This window comes from Neophocaena asiaeorientalis, unplaced genomic scaffold (assembly GCF_003031525.2).
Source record: "Neophocaena asiaeorientalis asiaeorientalis breed wild unplaced genomic scaffold, Neophocaena_asiaeorientalis_V1.1 scaffold124, whole genome shotgun sequence".
NCBI classification, from domain to species: Eukaryota; Metazoa; Chordata; class Mammalia; order Artiodactyla; family Phocoenidae; genus Neophocaena; species Neophocaena asiaeorientalis.
In genome coordinates, this window is record NW_020174135.1 from 12,657,980 (window position 1) to 12,679,629 (window position 21,650).

Here is a 21,650-nt window from a genome sequence, read left to right on the forward strand (position 1 = left end):
GCCGAATGATTTCCCTCCCCAGAGGCTGTCACCCAGCGCAGACACCAGGCTCGCGCTGCCACCCCCCACCCCCGTATCACAGCTGCACAAGCCCCTCCTGAGCCACCTGTACGTGCGGGGGGCCTGAGAGCGCACCACCCTCTAAGGCGTGCTCTGCGAACCACGTGCCTCCAGCAGCCTAAAATCCCAGCACTGCGCTCACCCCAGTACTGTGCGGCAGGACTCTGCCCTTTAACAGGATACCCAGGGATGCACAAAGGGGACTCGAGTTCAGCCAACTCTTCCTCACCCAACCCCACCCCATCTCAGCCCTGGAATGCTCTCTGTGCCCACCCACAAGAGACCCAGCCCCTCCCACTTCTCTGGACCCTCCCACTGTGCCCTCTGGGATGCCCGCCCTTCAGTGAATGGGCTGGTGCCTTCTGACTCTAAAATCCCGCCGGCCCGGCCCGCTTTCCTCACAGCCCATCGTGCGCCCGTCTGCGCGGGACGGGCGCTCCCCTGAGGCTGCTCCCCGGCCACTCCACGTCTGGCTCCAGCCTCCAGGTCGCTCTTCAGTCCCTCCACGCCTTCCATCATGCTCGTGCCCGTAGGGGGGCTTCGAATTGTACCCTCCAGCTCTCTGCTCCGCTGCCTTTTCCCAGTCACTCCCTCCATCTCCTCTCTGGTTTCCCTCATTTGCTTCCAAATCACACCCTAAATCTTGTCATACAATGGAAATACCCTCCCTCCCGGATTTCTGCTTCTGTCCCCAGCCCCACCCCATCCTGAGAATACTCAGGGGGCCTGGGGGCAGCAGGAGGGTCACTGCATGAAAAGGCTCGCACCTCTGCCTCAGCAAGTCTTCCTCCCAGGCTGGGCCAGCTTAGCTTCAGAGGGCAGATCAGTCTCACCTAAGCCCCGACTCTAAGCCACATATGTGCCAACACTGCTTTCACTTATTTTACTTATTAATAACTGCAAGTTTCCAGTATAACAGCATTTGTTTCCTTGGCCGTTATTCCTTAGTTTCTCTCTCCTAAAGGGGGGCCTTCAGAGAGGGATGAGTGCCAACAATGACCAAACCACACTGCAAACCTCGGCTGCCCTTCACTTTCCCACCCATTAGCCTAATCTTACTCAGCAACTTAAATCCAAAACCATCTCCAAAGTTGAGCTCTTGGACAAGGGCCTCTTCCAATAAATATTATATGGTGAAAATAAGAGGTTTCACTGAATATCTGTATACTTTAGAAACGATTTTTATGATAACAGACAGCTGAAAAGTACAAGGATATGAGAAATTCGTTTGGTGTCTACTACTAGCCTAGATCTAAATAACACAAGGATAAAAAGTCCATTCTGACAAGTACTCCAGAGGAAGAATCTCTGTGATCTCCCCTAGAACTCCATCCTCAGCCCCGGGACAGCCACGGCCCAGCCTGTGAGGCTGCCGGGGAGGTGCCAGTAAACCGTTACCTCAGGATGGGCTCCAGGTCAGGGTGCCGCCATTCTTCCCTCTTCAATGAGCCCTGATTCAGGGCTCTTAAGATGGTCTTGTCAAAAGTCTCCGAGGACAACTCCTTTGGAAGCTAGGAAAGAAAAACCACACGACCAACGTTAAGTTTCTCACTTACTGACAAATATGTCACACACCAGAGGCACAAAAGGAAGATGAATGCCTCCTACTCAGAAATCATCCCAAAGCAGTTCCTTTTCTAAATCTTCCCGAAAAGCGGCACTGCACAGGGCACCGCGGGGTCCCGAGGGACGGGGAGGGGCTGAGGGTGCCGGCAGCGCTAAGCCTGCTCTGGGCCTGCCGGCACTCCCCTCCCATCCCAGGACACCACACCAAGGTTCTTTAGTGAAATGGAGCCTTTCGCAGGGCACAGGGAGTATTATTTTTATCCTCAAATAGTATTCTGAAAACTGCGATCTCCGCCTTTGTAGTTATCACTTTTGTGCCTTCTGTATCACGTGTGAACCTCAGGCCATGTCAGACTGTCAACGCTACACACCAAATAAAGACCTGGGTGTGAAAGATGCGGTGAACACTCAGAATCTTACATAAAAAGATTAATTGAAGGTTTAGTAACCTTTTCCTCAGTGTGATGGAGGTGGCCTCAGAGCCATGTACAAGAAATCACAAAAAAATCATCAGTTGACCAAGAAAAATTTTTAATTAAATAAAATGACTTAAAACTTTGTTTTTATTAACTAGTTTACCTATTAAAATGCCTAATAAATTGATCCCTTATAAAACTAATTTTCCAAGTCTTTCAAGAACTCAAAGTTTTAAATTGGACTTTTGATAACTAGTCTTTGCAATTAACTTGTGAACTGCAGTCACTTTCACTAAAATTAAGAATAGAACCATTAACACATTTATCTAAGGTGCCACAGGAATATAACAATCTATACAAATTTGTCAGTTTACATATTAATGTTTAATTGGAGAACCCAAAGTAAGTATTCTTCTGACAAATAAGCATTTTGAGTCAACAATTCAGAAATGGAAAATTTAACAAAGGTAGCGGAAGTATTACTATTTTAGGCACAGTAAGACTATGGAATCAAGATGTTACCACAGAATGAAGCTCTTCTTGGCCCTTTTATTAACGTAGTAAGGTCAAACACTCTGCTGGCATTCCACACACCCACTGTGTAAATCACATCCTCAGACCACTAACAGGAAGAAACACGTTCTGGATCTACACATTTTTCCAAACAAGGAAATGACCATTCATTTCAGTATTTATACTTTGATGTTATCATTTTAATACAGATTTAGAACATTAGGCATATATCACATTACCCATTTTAAACACAATTTCTCCTGAATATCTGTACACAGCCAAAACCAGCTTCAGTGGAGAAGCTTATTTCAACTACCAAATGACTGATCGCTCTTCTAAACACAGGAAGGTGAGAATATATTCATTTTCACCTGGTCAGTGACTGCTCACGTGACTGGGCAGAGTGCGGATATGCAGCCAGCAGTATTTGCAAACTGATTTATTTTCAAGTGCTTTTATCTTCAATATCCAGGGACTACTTCCAGTCCTAGAGGAAGGCATATTCGCTAAAAATACATGTCTCTTCTATACCAGTCACTCGAACTTTCTCACCTGCCTGGTCTTTGTTCCAGCATACCCAGTCCCCCACCTCCGGGGCCCCGGCTCAGCCACAGCACAAGCTCAGCATGCTGGAAGGCATTCACACCTCGGTACAAGTTTTTCTTTAAAAACACTGAGGCCTGATGGATAACCATCTACAAAATCTCATTACAATTTAGTTTTTGCAACTCTCCTCATTAATCCATTCATTCATTGACTCAACATACAGTTCAAACTCTGACCCTCTCCTAAGTACTGTTTCTGGCACTGTAGATACAGCAGTGAGGATGAAACAAGAACCCTGCCTTCATGGAGCTTCCTTTCTGGCAAGGAGAAACAACACAGGTGCCAGACACAGCCGTCAAGGAGCAGCAGGGGAAGGAGGCCAGGATGTGGAGGACAGAGAGGCTACTACTGATATGGAAGAAAGGATTGGAAAGCACTGACCTCAAACTCACTACAGAAAACTCACTGACCTTTCTCACTATAGCAAACTTTAGGTGCAGTTCAACAGCCTCCACAGAAGTTAAAGACTGTTAGTATGTACAGGTTGTCAAGCGGACAGCTTATGCTCTTACCTTTTGTAGATGATTTTAAAAGGAAGATGAAAAGGAAAAGAGACATATGGTAAACTTGAAAGGATATTTCATAATCAGCAATTCATTCCTAAAAGTATGCTAGTTGCCAATTATTTCATATAACCTGATAAGGCATTGGTCCTATGAAAAAAACACTATATTCAGATGTTGGCTAAGCAGGGGGACCATTAATTACTGTGATTCTGAAGAGCAAATTATTTATTTCGGGCTGCATTTTTTTTAAAAAAACACCTAAGCCTTTAGAGAAATTCTGTGACTGAAAAATGAAATCTGTCAAGACAAACAGTAGATAAAGTTTAGGGAAACCCAGAGGAGAGACCCTGTCGGGCGCCAGGCAGAGCCACCAACAATATACATCTCAGCAAGAAACCAGGAATAAGGTTACCCCCCCCCTTTTATTTTTTAATGTGGAAAACCATCAATTCCTTATATTGGTAATGTAAGGTAACAAAATCTATGTTTAGAATAACATGACATTTTCTACATCAATGTTCATGAAGAGTTGTAAGCCAGCCTCTATATACACGCTTTAATTTTCCTGGTGTTTGTTTTGGTACTAAGGTTTTTGGATTCTGTATACCAGCAGTCCCCAACCTTTTTGGCACCAAGGACCGGTTTCATGGAAGACAATTCTTCCATGGACCGGGGTGAGGGGTCGTGGGATGGGATGGTTCAGGCAGTGATGCCAGCGATGGGGCGCAATGGGGAGCAGCAGGGGAAGCTTCGCTCACCGCCACTCACCTCCTGCTGCGTGGCCAGCTCCTAACAGGCCAAGGACTGCTACCTGCCCGCTGCCCGGGGCTTGGGGACCCCTGCTGTATATCACATAAAAATCGTTTTAACAAAAAAATCTATACTTTTACCTTCAGCAGAAATTCCTGTAGTTCTTGGTGGGTTTTTGTTACTGTTGTGACTGAAAGATCAGACCAATTTACCTGATTTAAAAAAAAAAAACACGTTATACAGTTATTTCTTAGGCAGGAACTGACTGGAAAAAAGCCATGTGTAAAACAAATGACCTTACTTTAACTTTATCAAGATTAACAATTAGAAATATAAAAATCTGGTATTGTCATAATTTCTTCAAAACTGTTAAAATTAACTGTATATTGACATTCTACTTTAAAAAATTTTAATAACTCCTTTCAAAGTGCATGGTTTTCAAAACAAGCTGTCTTCTAAAAATGTGACTATACTTTAGTAATTTTTCAGAAAGGGAAATGTCTTACGTTCCTCTTGGTGACATTGTAGGGACTCTAAAATGACACTTCGACAGCACAGATCTATGCCCCAAGAAAAAAGAAAAACTCGATCTCCTGGAACTTTAATTAAATATACATTCTTAAGAGAAATACCAAGTTTACTGCCCTTCTTTGGTAGTACTGTATTGCATTTTTATGGGGACTTATGGTTTATGAAAAGATTTCATCTTTATCTTAATGCTTTACAATCCTATTAACGTAGATGGGGCAGACATGACTACCTCTGTTTTCAGATGGAGAAACTAAAACTCAAAAAGGTTAACTTACTTAGATTCAACTCTAGGTAAGCAGAAGAGCCAGAACTAAAATCTATTACCCACCTCCTTCTTGGATACCTTTAACTCAGTGGACTCGATGGTAACCCACTAATAATTTCTACTTCACAATTATTTGAGCTGAGTGAATACTTGAACTATGCTAATATATAAGCCTTACCAACCAATCATGCCACAATTAACCATATACTTAAGAATACATACAAAATTTTATCTAGCAACCCTCAAACAAATATCCTTATTAAGTGACACATCTTTTAAATGATTTTAATTATTCAAATGTTTGTTGAGCAGCTACTTGTGTCAGACACTGTTCTTATGAAAGGATACAGGAGTGGACAAGACAGTGAAGCCTCTGCTGGCTGAGGTCAGAGTCTAGTGCAGGAGTCAGATTAGAGCCAATGAATGTACAAGGAGTTCCATCAGTGATCAGTGCTCCAAAGAAAACGAGCTGGGCATGCAGCAGGAGCTGGGAGAAGCACGTCAGAGGGGTGCCAAGAAAAGTCTCAGAGTAGGGGCCGTCGAGCCTGTGTGTGACCTGAAGGGACGCCAGCTGTGCCAGGGTCTGGGGGAATATCGTTCCAGAGCCAGAGGACAACGAAGGCCTTAAGGAAGGAATGCGCTTAGAGCTCCAGCAACAAAAGGAGAGCTGGTCTAACTGAATGACGAGAGCAGGGGGACTTGTGGTAAACGTTACAAAACGTAGGTGAAACATGGAGATAAGGACTTCAAATTTGAAAACTGAGGATATTTCTCACAGAAGAAGGCAGAAGCCAGTGTCCTGAAACTCCAACTAATGTACTAAGCAAGTCAGATATGGCGAGATGCAGAGGATGAAGATTCCCGCTCTCTTTGACATGACAGCCTACTGGAAAGAAAAATCATGTAACCCAAATTAAGAATCTGGGAAAGGGATGATGGTGGTGCACCTGGGATGAATGAAAAAACATTCTGCTGGAGGATCAGAAATGACTTTGTGAGGCAAGTACAGCTAACGCTGGGCAAGCAACACCTTTGGGTAGGAAGCGACGTGAGGATGCACAGAAACACAGCGTCCTTCCATGTGGCTTCAAGGCGTGGGCAGTCCCACGTCAGAAGAAAGTGCTTGACAGCAAAGCCCAAGCAGGGAGGAAGGAAGATGCCAACACGGAATGCACATCACAGTCAACAGGCAAAAAGGAGCCGCGGGGACTGACAGAGCTGGGCTCTGCAGTTAATCAGAAAGCTGTATGAAGGACAGAATGACAGCAGAGCAATTAGAGATAAGAAAAGCCAACGAAGGCCAGAAAATAAAAGCCTTGGAGAAAGAAGAGGAGGAGAAAAATACCAGGAAAAGACAATGCCTGTGATCTTGATTTTTAAAAATACTGGTGAATGTTTACTTTCACTTTTAAAAGATATATCTTACACCTTAAATCTAAGGCTCTTATTTCTTTTTAATAAAACTGTCAGAGTAACTTTAATGTGATACAATTTTTAACACTTGGCAAACCATGCAGTATATACTGAAAACAGTACATTCCCTTAATTCAGACAAACACAGACATGGGTATAGCTTCCCTTAAATTGGCAAACCTGCCATTAAGTTGTTCCAAAGATCAATTTTCATTCTTTCCAAAAGATCATTTAACATAGTATGAGATATCTTTTTGGGTGATGAGAGTAGCTTACTTTGAAGGTGTACTCCCAATATTTGTCAGCCCTTTTTCTCTGGACTCCTTTCAACATTATCTTCTCAATGTGTACAGCTGAAAGAAAGAAAACATGCTGACTTGTTCTACAGAGACTAGATACATATTTCAGTTACCCAACCTGACAAAGCCAAACGATTAAGCTATTTATCTTCATCTTTACTACTAGCCTTAATCATGAAATAAAACAAAAAAAAAACCCAGAAGCACAGCAGTGTGCTGTCCATCCATGAAGTAATTTGTTTCTATACCCACTAAGCATGCTGAATGGCTGAAGTCATTTCAGGCACTCTGCTAAGCACCAAAGACAAATAATAAAAGGCGCCTGCAGTGAAGATTATTTTTCTAGATGAAATCTTCAGAACTGTTAATTCAGATTACCACAAATACAGCACTTTGGAGTCGTTCAGTTATTTATGCATATTAGCTGTAAACTAGAAAATGTTTATTGGGTTTTTTTAAATTGGGGGGAGGGAACCCTTCAAAAGTAATATGAACTAGTAAAAATTTCCTTCCAATTGAGAATTTAAAAATTGTTTTTCTCGAATGTGACCCTTAATATCATATAACAGTAACACAAACTTAACATTGTAACAAACTATGATGGTTCACTGTAGCAACATTTTTCACAATTTATTATACAGATAAAATAGTGATTATAAATTACATTAATGGCTTAAGAACAATTACTCTGAATTGAACTAGGTAAGATGGTCAGCTTACTCGTGAAGTAATAAGCAAAAGTGCAAATCCCCAAACTACTCATTTCATACATCCTTCAGTAAAAGGTATCACCTTAGCAAGTAAATCTCTTTACAAATTGAAAAGAGCCGGTCTACTAAGCATAATATAAGGACTTAAGGGAAAAAAAAAAAAAAAAAAAAAAAAAAAAAGATTGTTGCTCACAGTGTAAGTAGAAGAAATAGTCATGAAGATGATAAAGGTCACAGGGAAGAAGTTAGGAAAGTGACTCAACAGAAGGTCACTGTTGGATTCAGGGGACAGGAGATGGAGAAGAAAAGGGAAGGACTCACTCTGCCTTAAAAGAAGAAGTTAAAATAGGCGAAGTAGAATATACAAAGTAATAAAAGTATACAGGAAGAATTGAGATTGCTGTAGATCACAGAAGGTGGGCACTGAGAAAGCAGGAAACATAAGATTACAGAAATTTGCTGGTAAACAGGTATAATAAACTAAGGAGATACCATTACCAGTATTTTGTGTTAACTTTCCAAATGTATAATGTTTGGTGGCCTGCTTCTGGACCAATTTCCCTTGGTGGGTGAGAAATGTTGAGAATGGGACAAAAGAAAATCTCAGAAGCCAGGTGAGAAACCTTCAACTGCTCACAACTGCTGCAGTATGATAAAAGCCAAAGTGGGGAAGTGAGAGAGTCTGCTGTTTCCAAAAGCTATTCTATTAAATTATGTGAAGGATGATGCTATTAAATAAAAACCACCTGAACTAATCAATGTTCCAAAATATGAAGCAGCTTTACTTCTAGGGAAGGGGACCACTGGGGCAGTGTGGGTACGGGAACACGGCTATGGCTTCAGCCTTGATTTCAAGTTATACCTGCTGTGATCTATCAGAATCAAGATGAGGAAAACAAAGGAGTATGTGGTGAGGAATGGCTGATAACGGGAGATCCCCTAACCCTCATAAATTAAAACTGAAAAGCATGGACTGTGTACATTTGTTTACAAATTAAGAATAAAGGAAAAACCATCTATGAGTACATTACAGTTAATTGTTACCTTTTTGATGTAGTCTTTATGTTTTTTTTTTAATATCTTTACTTTTTTTAAAAAAAGGACCTTCATGGCAAAACCAAACTCTGCTCTAGGTTACTGGTAGGCTCACTGAGCCTGGCTGAAGCAGTGCATTCATGATTCGAGTAGTTTAATAGTCTTGAATAGAAGTTGTAATTCTGTAAACATTTTCTAAACATTAAACATTCACAACTATTTTTCCTCCGTGAGGAAAAATTCATTACACGAAAGGATTATTACTGGAATTAAAAGGAAGCAAAACGACATCAATTCAAAGCTGTTATAACTGAGTGTGATGCTAACTGTACATCCTTCACCTTTCCAAGACCACCCAGGTGGCAGTCTACATTTGCCATTTCAAATTTCCCTCAATACAGGTAAATGGACTCCCCAGATGTGAGGAGAAGAGAATATCTGAACTCATTTCTTTTCAGGTGGCAATGTCCTTTCACTCCTCCACCCAGTCCCCCTGAAAACTGCATTACTGCAGGAAGAACGGGCTTGTTAGGAATTTCTTCACTCTCTTGCAGTGAACTTCTGTAAAATTAATTTCCTCAATAGACACTGAGCACGTTCTACAGGTAAAGCACTATGCTAATACTCTGGGAGTACGTTAAGGTCTTTGTCCTCCAGAAGTATGCAGTCAGATTTAAGACAAGGGACCACAAGGCAGAACCATGTAAGCATGGGCTGGGACAGGCCAGGGGCTGCAGAGCCAGAGCCCAGACACAGAGTCAAGAAGTGGGAGGGCTGGCATTTGAGCTAAACCCAGGACCTGTAGGATTTCTCTACTTCAAAAAGGAGAAAGAGGAGTGAGTTAACCAATGTCAGTAGCGCTCTGCAATCTTTTCGTGTACAGATGTTTTAAAGTTTAGGAAAAATACAGCATACCTTCTCGCTGGGTTCTATGAGGTGCCACAGTAAGTCCATCATGAGGTATCGGGGCTTGTTCCATTAAACTGGCCTCATTACTTTGCATGTAATCACCATGAGCGGAGTCATTCTAGAGGAGAAAGAGCGGCACATGTTAATCTATATCAGAGACTAAGAATAGTGAATGCCACAAAAATAAACCAGATTAAAGTCCTACTTTTAATAGCAATAATTTTAATAGCAATTTTTAGAGATAAAATAGGTGATTACACATTAAGAGCAGAAAGGTACAGTGTCAGAGCAGTGGGGAAAGAAGTATCAATATTTATCTTCATTTAATGGCAATATTCTATCCATTATTTACTGTCCCAGTTTCCTGGGACACCTTGCAAACTGCTATTCAGAACTGCCAATGATGTCAATTCTTTACCTAAGTGAACCAGGATCGAAGAAATAAATATAAAAAGATGGTACCCTTTATGCTATTCGCCAGATGTAAGGGTATTTGTATTTTTTATATAATTGTGCAATTTTTATTCATTACTTGGTCTTAGTGACAGTCTAACAAGACACTTTGTTAGGAAAAAGTATCATCAATACACAATTCTAAACAAGAATGTGTGTGGACAATGACCTTACTATTAATGTTAAACCATCTAATAGCAACCGGGTGCTCTAAATCTGAATTTGCTCAGCCAATCGCTACCATTAGTGAACTAGAGGTAAGTTTCACCCCAGAACTGCTACTTGGAGTAATGAAGAGCATGCTAATCTTACACACAGCTCTCAGAATTCAAGTATTGTCTTGTATATATTGTTACTCTAACCCACTGGGTAAGCCAAAAATTAAAACAGCTTTAACACAGTTCTTTATCACAACTCACACCTTATCCTCCCCTTTATGTTCAGAATCTCAAAACACTACTCAGACCCAAATTATCTCAGTTACAGGAACCAATTACAATTTTGCAAATCTGCAATAAATAATATACATTAATTTTTTGAACTGTATAGAGAAATGAAGTAAACAGAAGACCCTAAACTTTCCAAGAATCCTAATTTAAAGACACAGACATAGAGAATGGACTTGAGGACACGGGGAAGCAGAAGGGTAAGCTGGGACGAAGTGAGAGAGTGGCATGGACATATATACACTACCAAATGTAAAACAGATAGCTAGTGGGAAGCAGCCGCATAGCACAGGGAGATCAGCTCGGTGCTTTGTGACAACCTAGAGGGGTGGGATAGGGAGGGTGGGAGGGAGACGCAAGAGGGAGGGGATATGGGGATATATGTATATGTATAGCTGATTCACTTTGTTATACAGCAGAAACTAACATGCCATTGTAAAGCAATTATACTCCAATAAAGAAGTTAAAAAAATATATTTTGTTCTATAGTCTCATCATTCATTCTGGCCTGTCAATGAGTGTAGGTTGCCAGTTGACACCTCTATTTCTAGGAACAAGGCATCATAATAGATACTCTTGGGAGCGAAGCTTCAGCCTTATAGTATGTCTTGTTCTAGAAACGCAAGGAAATAAAGACTGTCTACACAGAAACACTTAAGAAGGAGAGCACGGACCTCTTAAGTCAACATCCAACTTTCGAATGGCATTCACCAACTTTCAATATTACTGAATAAAAAAAAAGTGGATACAGGAATTCTTCTAACAATAACAAAATCATGTATTTCCTAACCCAAACCATATAATCATTTACTACAAAGCAATACAACCACATTGGCCTAAAATTGCTGTAAATACTTCAAAAATCAATATAAATAAAGCACTGTAATCCTCTCAAATACTTGTGTAAACTGGAAGTTTAGCTTAATAGGTCAACCATTTTATAGAGAGTATTTTCCACACTGTTCATATGTAGTTCATGAATTAAAAATAACACCTTTAAATATAAATGAATGCAAAATATAAAAGAAACAACAGTTTTCATTAGGGAAATGCGAAGCAAAACTACAATGCGATACCACTTCATACCCATCAGAATGGCTATTATCCAAAAAAAGGACAAGCAGTGGTGAAGATGTGGAGAAATCGGAGCCCTTGTGCATTGCTGGTGGGAGTGTAAAACAGTGCAGCTGCTGTGGAAGACAGTACAGCAGTTCCTCAAAAAAATAAAATTATCATATGATCCAGCAATTCCACTCCTAGGTATATACCCAAAAGAACTGAAAGCAGAGGCTCAAGCAGATAATCAGTACTCCAATGTTCATAGCAGCATTATGAACAATAGCCAAAAGGTGGAAACAATTCAAATGTCCACTGATGAACAGATAAACAAAATGTGGTATATATACAACTGAACATTACTCAGCCTTAAAAAGGAACAAAATTGACACATGGATGAATCTTGAGGGCATTATGCTAAGTGAAATAAGCAAGACACAAAAAGACAAATACTATATGATTCTACTTATATGGGGTACCTTAGAGTAGTCAAATGCATGGAGAAGGTAGAATGGTGGCTACCAGGGGCTTCAGAGAGAGGGGAACGAGGGGTAGCTGCTTAATGGATACAGAGGTTCAGTGCGGGATAAAAGAAAAGTTCTGGAGATGGATGGTGGTGATGGTTGCACAACGGTGTGAACGTACTTACTGCCACTGAACTGTACGCTCAAAAAAGGTTAAAACAGCAAATTTTGTTATTATATTTTACCACAATAAAAAATTAAGAAGAATAATTTTATCATGTTGTCTCCACAAATTTTATATTGAAGGAATTGTGTGAAAGTAGTTTGCTTCACAATCAAAATCACATTTTTAAAGCCTGAAGTTACTTTAAAGAACACAACTTAACAACCAAGTAAAAAGCCTCCTAGTTTAATAAGATAGGCAGAAAAACGGTATTTGACCAAGGACTGAAGTTCGTCAGCCCATGAAATATCTACTAATTAAGTTTTCTGCCCCCTCCCAACACCAAGTCTCAGCATGTACCAAAGCTATAAAATCATTTAGACTAAATTTAGAAACTATAAAATTTTAAATTTTATTAATTTAACAAAAATTTAATGCCTCATGAGCTACAGAGATCAGAATCACGGTGTTTATTGGTCCCAGCGTGAACGGTGGTCAGTTCTGCCGTTTCCCCTCTCCTTGTCACGTGTGCTTTGCTCTGCGTAGAGGAAGGTGCCATAAAATCTGAGAACTACTGGTTCAATGGAATCATACAGGAAGGAATTATGCCCACTTTTTCTATTAAGTTCAGATTCCCATGCAAATGCAATATAGATGACATGCCAGAATTGGCATTTTACAAAAAGAATCAGGACCAAGTGGAAAGTGGGAGAATTTTCTCTGCTTGGATTAAGAAGACGAAGTTTAAAAATTCTAAGCCGGCAAAAGAATGCACAGGAACAAAAAGAGCATTGGTATGTGTGTGCCCTTCTCCTTTCTATAACTCATTTGAGTGTGTAAAGCTTTTTCTGACCTATGGCGTGCTCCTGGTTAGCTCAAATCCACATGTCACGTAATATATCTCGTTCATTCTAGAGATTGCTCAGATTTCAATTTTACGCATGTAGAGCCATCACAATTACATACTTGAGATCTCTTAAATGTGGAGAAAGTTTGTGAAATAGTCAAGTGACTGGACAGTCCTAAAAAGATTCTTCTATGAAAATACATCATTAGAACAAAGATCACACTGGTCTCATTTTACTTTAACAAAGGTCAAACTGTAGGTTTATTTTAGCTCATCTACCAATGTTCTACACATTCCCTCTAGTCCTTTGATGCGGACTGTACATTTTAAAATACCAAGACATTCTTTCTAAGAAGAAAACAAAAGCAGAAAATGAATTTCTTAGTTTTTTTTTTTTTTTTTTTTACTAATTTTACTAACTTCAGAAGTTTTTACACTCATCAAATCAGACTTAGAATTTAACACTAGTATATATAACAACACCACCTTATTAAGCTTTTGTGGTAGATGAAAGATAGCCAAAAATACTTTTGATACTCCTCCCACTGAAAGGTGGGTCTAATTACCAACCAGTGGATCTGGGCTGACTTTAGAGATCTGACTGACCAGTAGGATGGGATGGAAGGGATGTTCTTGGATGGCTATAGATAGGTCATAAGAAGCCTTGCAGCTGGGCCTCTGGGAACACTTGCTCTTGGAGTCCTGAGCCAGCCTGTGAGGAGTGCAATTCCCCTGAGGCTGCCATGCCAGAGACCATGCAGAGAGAGGAGAGGGGTAGAGATGCCCCCAGTCCCCAGCTGTGTCTCCAGACATCCTGGAGTAGAGACAAGTCGCCCCTGCTGTTAGTTACCTGTCTAAATTCCTGGGCCAAAGAATTATGAGAAATAATAATAAAATGGCTGTTGCTTTAAGCCACTAAGTTTTGGGGTAATCTGTTACAGTTCTAGGTTTTAGATTCTCTTCTCTAAATAACCAGGATTGTACCTAAAGCATATGCTATTATTTAAGCAAGATTCATAGAAAGTCTTCCTTTGAATGTCAGAAAATGATTCATTATTAGAAACATTACTGAGATGTCAAATTTCATCTCTTTTGGTAGAAGAAGAGGGAAGAAGCTGAGGCGAATTTAAGAATTATTGTCTGTCTCTTTAATTGAGAGGATGTGGTAGAAAAGCAGATATCTGTCTCATCTTTACTCAATGAAACAGTATAACCCAACCCAAAGAAATGCCTTGAATCAATCTATAGCATCTGATAAAAGGCAAGTTCTGGTGTGAGAAGAAACATGGATGGTAAATGTATTAAAGTTATGCCGCAAAGAACAAAACTGACCCCACAGTGCAGAAAGGAGGGAGCAGTGAATCAGCAGCTTAGAAACAGTATGCCATTTGGATTTCTGCTATGGATTTCAGTATGGATTTCTGCTATGGATTTCAGTATGGATTTCTGCTATGATCATGGACTCACTTCCTATGTAATTTACTGCTTAACTAGAAATATGCGAATAAGGTGATTCAGCAAGACGAGTGTGGTAGAATTCACTATGTTAAAGCACGGGTAAGCGCACTCTAGTTATTGAAATTGGGAGGAAGTACTAAACTATGTACTGAATCCGTGTATACACTTTGCCATCACAGCCCACAGACCAGACCTGGCTCTGTTAAATTCTTCCTAACACGACATCTCTGAACTGACAGTGGCTACCTGTGTAGAGCAGGAGTGGCCTGGAACTGGGTGCATCAAACAAAGATGGGAGTGGGAAACTTGATTCACTGTAACTTTCTATGTATTCTGGGGAACTCTGAATTTATTACAAATAAAAAACATTAAAATTGTCGATTTCATCGTCTTTTCTAGGATGCACTCTTGTAGGATGCACAATTAGGGAAGATCTAGCAGAAGAACACTGATACAAAAGCCTACTGGGGATGAGGGGAGTATAGAATGAAAGAAGTGGGGGCAGCAGTTTTTACCCGAGAACCAGCCTGGATGTGATGTTTACGAAACTCCCTTTGTGTTTCTGCTCTTTGAACCTCAATGGCGCCATCTGTAGCTGATAGGTGGACTGGTGAAAAAATATAAACTGTATTGGACTACAAAGGTATAGAATGCAGGGAGTAGTGGTAATGGCTTCTGGCCTAGACCAAAGCTGGGGTGCCCCTCTCTTTAACATCAGCGACTGTTTCCTTTACCAACCTTCTGCTCTCCTACCACAGAAGGGGAAAGATCTCTTCTTTTACCCTGGAATTAGGAGGCTGAACAAGAGCTGCTACATCCCTGGGCTAGCAGCCCCCAGATTTTTAAATCCCCACTTTGCCAGAATGTTTCTTGGGTGAGTTGAAAAGAACGCACCCATGAGCATGGGTACAAAAGGATCTAACGAGGATGTGTCTCTCCTCCCTAGCCTGTATATGACCGAACTGCCCTCTCCTACACAGCCCCACCCCACAGGAGACACCAAAGGATCTTGGTAGGAGGTGAGCCTGGGCTCAGGAGCCTGACCACCAAATGGCACTGCATGGACTTCTAGCTGAAGCACAGCCTTCACCCCCAGCGGAGAAATGTTCCTGGGACCATGTGGAAATTGTAGCTTATAAAGCTTATGAAGCATCCTTGACAGAAAGTGACTTATAGGTCGGTAATTATTAGTGTTGGGAAACACTGCATTAGGACTTGTGTTCAATACCAACTGGGAGAACAGGCACCTTCCCCAAACTAACAAAACCACTCAACATCACCCTCTCTGTAAGTGTTTGATCTCTTTCCTGAGGAAGTCTTCTCCAAACACCACAGCACTGTGGCTGACACACGACCATGCTGTTCCTTCCAGGACCACTAGAGAATTTCAAGCATTTGATACCCAAAACAAAAATCAGTTATACTGAGGGAACATTATGCTTTCTAACGCTCCCAATTTAAACGTTCCTAACAAGAAACATAAAAACCCCACAATTCTTAGATTATAAACTGCTCACTTGAGTGACCAGTTTTTAACTTTCAGATCATAAGCAAGGTACTATCTCAATTCCACATCTGGCTCCCACCACCCCTCAAGCAAATCACGGATCAGAGATCAACACTGGGCGACAGTAACTACGATTACCCAAACAATAATACAGTTTGTAAGTTGTGACTTTCTCCATCCTATCAAAACATCACCCATAGGTTTGCACCAATATGCACCCCTACACACAAAAGCTTAATTTAGGGAGTGCTGTACATAACACACGACCTGATTTTGAAAGAATAATTAATAAGCACAACTATTCAGCATTCACTCATTGAAGCTTCAGTTCAAATCTATACTGTTCCATGCTTTCTACCTAAAGGAACAATTCCTTCTATTACTTCCAAAACAACTGTGCCTATACTACATGGCTGCAAGTAACCATAAAGTAGCTGATAATTCACCAAACCCCCCCACCAAAAAAAAAATCACTTCCTGATGCACTTTGTCTTACAGCAATTAATCATAATGGTATTTTTCAGAGCTATATTTGAAATATCCTAAGCATAGGAAATTTTGACTGAACACTTACAATATATGCAATGTTGACAAAAAAATGAGACGTGATGCCTGAGTCTTTGGGGAACTTATAAAATTGACCTTCCCTCCTGGATTTTAAGTTAAAAATAACTAAAAGTAAAAGAAGAAAAAAAAAAGAATCATAGGATATGTAGCGAAATTGTAACACAGAATATACACGCTACTGGAATGAATAGGCAGCGAAGAGTCTTAGGAGAAGATTACCACACGGACAATTCCAGAGAACAACATGCAAGAGGTGATGGCATGAGTCAGCCTTGAATAAAAGAACAGACGTAAGAGGAAGGAGCAGAAGAAAGATTTTGAGTCCAAAGACCTAGTAGAGACCACGTCCCATCAGTCACTGTAAGAAAACATGGTATGATTAAATATTGCTTTAGGAAGATGTATCTGGCAGTGGTATCCAACAGGTAAGAAGTGGGAAGGCTGAAAGCAAGGGAATCAGAGGTAAAAGTCCCAAAACAGAATGGTGTCAGCAAGGATGAGAAAAGGGGGGATTCAGCATATGAGGGGTGGAGAGGATTAAGATTATCAAGCAAATCAGAGTGACTAGGAATATGATGGTACCATTGAGAAAACTGGATGAGTCTGGAAGATCTTTTTTTTTTTTACAAATCAGTGATGCATTCTTTTCATACATATGAATTTAAAGTGACAGTGAACATTTCAGGGAGACACACAAATTTCCACCTGCTCCCACTGCAAACAGTTTCTTTCATCTGACCTTCAAGGCCCTCTGTAACCCAACCCCTATCATCTCTTCAGGCTTCTGTATTTCTGTTCATCCACTGCAACCAAACTGTGCTATCCACTCTTGGAACCATCAACAGACAGATGGGTTGACCTATCTCACTCATGTTTACCAAGCATTTTCATGTACGTTATCACGTTCATCTTCACAGCAGTTACATGCAATAAATGGTGATGAGATCCCTATTCAATACTAGGCAGTCTGAAACTTGAAAGGCCAAATAACTTGCAAAAATGACCTCTTCAAAACCTAAACCTGACCTCAAATGATTTCTTGAATGAGCATTAAACAGGCCTAACGAACTAAGACATTTAGAAGGGCATTAAAGCCAAATGTTCCCTGGAGCATAGGAAGAACAGAAGGAAACGGACTACCGAGCACCCAGCAGCTCTGCCACCTGTAACATAAACACCCGATTAGGCACTTCCCTTCTGGAGTGACTGTTTACACAGCCTGGATGAAGGCGGCTTCTGTAACAAAGCGCTCTCTGTGAAGAAAAGGAGTGCTGTGACAACACAGTCCTCCATAATGGAAAACACGGTTGATAAAAGTGAAACTCAGTCTGCTTTGAGGGTAGTTCAGGCTTTTTCTGCTTTTCTTAAAAAAAGAAAAAAATTAAGCTTAATATTTCTCAAGAATAACAAAAATAGTAAATATGCTTAAACATCAGCCAATTTAATAGCTTCTATTAAAAAAAGGCATAAAAATGTTTAGTTATCCATGGATTCCAGGCTGCACTCTGAAATAAATGAAAAATTACATAACTTAACAAAACTGCAAAAGAGCTTTACATTATCCTAACTAAATGTGAAAAAGATTTAAGCAGATTATGGTTGCACAGGAGTTCATGATAATCCAAATTCAAAATATGTATTTTCTCTATTCCCATCCCCAAATCCAATATGGTGAAAATACATATTTTAATGATTTGTGACCCAGAGAAATGCTTCCTTTGGGCTTATCTGTAGCATACCAGATCTTTACAATGTAAGAATTAACAAAACTGCCCCAAATGTGTCTCATACACCAGCTTAATTACTTAACCTTCCTGAACACCAATCAATTTAGAGGTATGGTAATAGAGAATACAGAAAATACTATTATGTATAGACTTCTATTAGGTTAAAAAAAAGAAAAGAAAAGAAAACCTACTCCTGAAAACAACTGATGTAACAATCTGGATGGCTGCATCTTAGTGGAAAAGAAAACGCACTGAACATCATTCTCAAAGAATTTGTGCTCAAGACAATGTGAATTATTTTGCATCATATCTCCTTAATTCAATTACCATAACCTTAAAAATAAGTTATTATTCCCATTTTACAGATCAGAGTGAGGCTCACGGATTTAAGTGGCCTGGCTAATATTACAAAGTAAGTGGCAGAGCTGGAATTTAAGCCTCCAAGTCTAGTGCTATACTAAACATGGCTATCACTCTTCAAGGCTTTGATAGCCTCTACAACACACTTCCTGTCCCCTATCCCATAAAAAAACCCCACAAAAGGTAATTAAAAACAAACGATATATATTACATTAGTTAATTTGCAGAAAAATTAATGGTATATTAACTTACGGTATAAGTGAGATTTTCCCTGAGTTCTCCTTACCTGAGAAAACCACTGCAGAGAAAAATGTAAGTAACTGGAGGAGGATACCCAATAGCTCCCATTTGCTACTAAAATAATCACTGCTTAACTGTGATCTTCTAAAAGCCTCTCCCCAAAGGCATTTATTAAATGAGCTGTTTGTATTCTTTGCTGCAGCCAAAGCAACCTAAAACTTCCCGTAAAAGTCATGGCTAGTATACCCTTACTCTAATAGAGAATTAAAAGACGATTAGCTCTGCTTCATCCATTTAATATATCTGATGCTTAAGACACTAGTGAAGAAATACAATTATTCCTAAGCAATGAAGAAGTTACAAGTATGGGTCTGAAAGGTTACTTCCAGGGCCAAAAAAGGCTGCCACAAGAACTCCCCTTTGCCATTCCCAGAGTGCACCATGCAATCCACAGGGTTCTTCGCTCGATCCTGCAACTCCGCCTCGTCCAGCGAAGGCCTAAGGGACAACCCCTTGGAAGCGCGGCCCGTCCTCAGCCCGCTCCCTCGGGGGCGGGCCCAGCGCCAGTCACGTGGGAGGCGCGCGGCCGCCATCTTGCAGGGCGGGCGAGGGGAGGAGCCCCGTAGGACCGGCCCCCAGTCGCCGTCCGCCGGTCCGCGGCGGCGCGTGACCGCGCGGCCCTCGGGCGCGAGCCTCGGGCACCTCCCTGCAGACTCGGAGGTGGGCCCTCCCTTCCCCTAGTGCATCGACGGTGCAAGGCCGCGGTACAGCTGGGTTGGACTGCAGTGAACAGGGATTGAAATCAATCCACCCCCATCTGCCGCCTCTAGAGAGAGAGCCTGGGAGCAATAAGATCCGCGGAAATGTCTTCAAGGCCAGAACAAGCCACAGCTGAGGGCCTCAGAGTCCACGCCAACAAGCAGAAAGTGTGGGGCAGTAACAATTTAGTGAGACGTAAGTGACTTGTTACGGTAACCCTAAACAGCTACTGGAGAAAAAAAGTTCATCACAACACCAACGTCTAGAAATAGCTTTCAGTGTCACCTGTAGTGTGTGTATCCCCTATTATTTATTCCCCCACTTCTACTGATAGCCACAGCACAAGGCACTGCCTGAGAAGTAATGATGTGCTGAAATTAATGGCAGGATGCCCAGCCTCACTCTGTCCACTCTTCCCAGCACTCACTGGTTGCCAGAAAAGGCCACACACTGCAGTCACGATAAAAATTTCATTACTGTGGTTTTCGTGCTTCTCTCTCCTTGTCTAGTCACCTTCCAACACATTATCAGCAAATATTAAAAGGGAAAAAAAAAAAAAGACTCAGCTTTAAAACCAGAAATCGGTTACCCTTGTTGGAATGATACGAATGGAATAATATAAACTGCTCCACTGTGGGACATTTTGATTATATCTACACTCTAAGGTTATCTTTACAATATATACTATTACAAGAAAACAATTTTTTTAAAGATATATAAGTACTGCTTCTGAGTTCAGACTTGCTTCTCTAAATTTAATGATGGGTGCAGGATTTTTTTGGAATTATTTTAGTGAGTAGGCTGAAGAGTGGTAAGGGCTTATACCATCAGTATACCCAGTTGCATGCTAGTAGTAGACATTGGAAAATATTTCAAGCTCACCAAGAAAATTCTGGATACTAGCGTTACTACATCTGAGTTTGATAAAGTACGTCCTAAAATGTGAGTTAGTCACTTCACAGAAGCCTCGTTATAAAAAGGAGGGTTCAGCCTAGATTATCCCTAAATCCCTTCCAGCCCCCAAATTCCTTTGATTCTATGGGTGCTGGGTCCACACAGCCATTAGAGAAATACAATGCCCAGTTTAAATTCCAAGGTATTGAACGTCAGCAGATATATAAGTTTAATTAACTTTCAAGCAAGGAGTGAAAAAACTCCCCCTTTCCATCCTGCAGATCACCTAAGTTAACACGGCATCCAAATAAATACTTTTTAAATAGTTGTGAACCACGAAAATAAACTTACTGTACAGGTTTTACTCTAAATAAAAGCTACTACTCCATAAGATTGTGACGCTCAAGGACTTTATATTGGGCCTAGATTATTATTAAATTGCTTTCGTGGCCAAATAAAATTATTTTCTTTAATGTTTGCAACAAATGACTTATCTTAATTCTCGTCTTCTACACTTCGGCGTTTAATAACTTTTTAGAAAACACTTATGCCTCAGTAAAGGACCAACAAACATCCCCGTACTCAAATGTGTAAGCACGACTCAAACCCGTTAGAAACTAGGACACGCCAGAGGCAAAGAGCATAACCAACCGCCCCAGGAGGGGTTTCTTTACCCAGACAACCAGCGCTACGACTTATCTAATTTGAGACATTTCGCGGGTTTCCACATCTGACGTTTTTCTGGGAACATCAAGTTCTCTGAGCAGGAGCCAAAGACCCTACGACTCCCTCTAACTCAGGCATACACTGAGCAAAAAGAGCCCCTCTGTATCAAAGACAGGGCCACACGCCGGGAGCGCACCTTTAGGACGCCTCAACGAGGGGCAAGGCAGAGCTTTACAACGTGTGACCAGAGCGCCAGGAGGCAGGAAAGGCAAAGCTCAGCCCAGGGCTGACTGCGGCCAACACACAGGCTCCCCTAGCGCTTCGCCTTTCCCAGCACGTCGAGATGCTCAAAGCCAGAAAGGTCCCGAGACCCTTCATCCGAGAGGGGGACGGGGCTGAGAGCTCCATGTTTTCCGTGGCAACTCCGGCACGGAAGAGACTTCTAGAGCATTCTGTTATGGCAG

At 41.0% G+C, this 21,650-nt stretch overlaps 1 protein-coding gene across 3 annotated transcripts in view; it reads right to left on the bottom strand.

Moving 5' to 3' along the window:
* ZCCHC2 (zinc finger CCHC-type containing 2) overlaps nucleotides 1-21,650 on the bottom strand; it is a 54,524-nt gene that overhangs the window by 32,384 nt on the left and 490 nt on the right. For all 3 annotated transcript variants that reach the window (XM_024754881.1, XM_024754882.1, XM_024754883.1), the window contains exons 2-5: nucleotides 9,586-9,697; nucleotides 6,903-6,979; nucleotides 4,558-4,629; nucleotides 1,459-1,571 (exon numbers count right to left, since the gene is read on the bottom strand). In XM_024754881.1, the coding sequence (XP_024610649.1) occupies nucleotides 1,459-1,571; nucleotides 4,558-4,629; nucleotides 6,903-6,979; nucleotides 9,586-9,697 (374 nt within the window). The remainder of the gene's footprint in view (nucleotides 1-1,458; nucleotides 1,572-4,557; nucleotides 4,630-6,902; nucleotides 6,980-9,585; nucleotides 9,698-21,650) is intronic.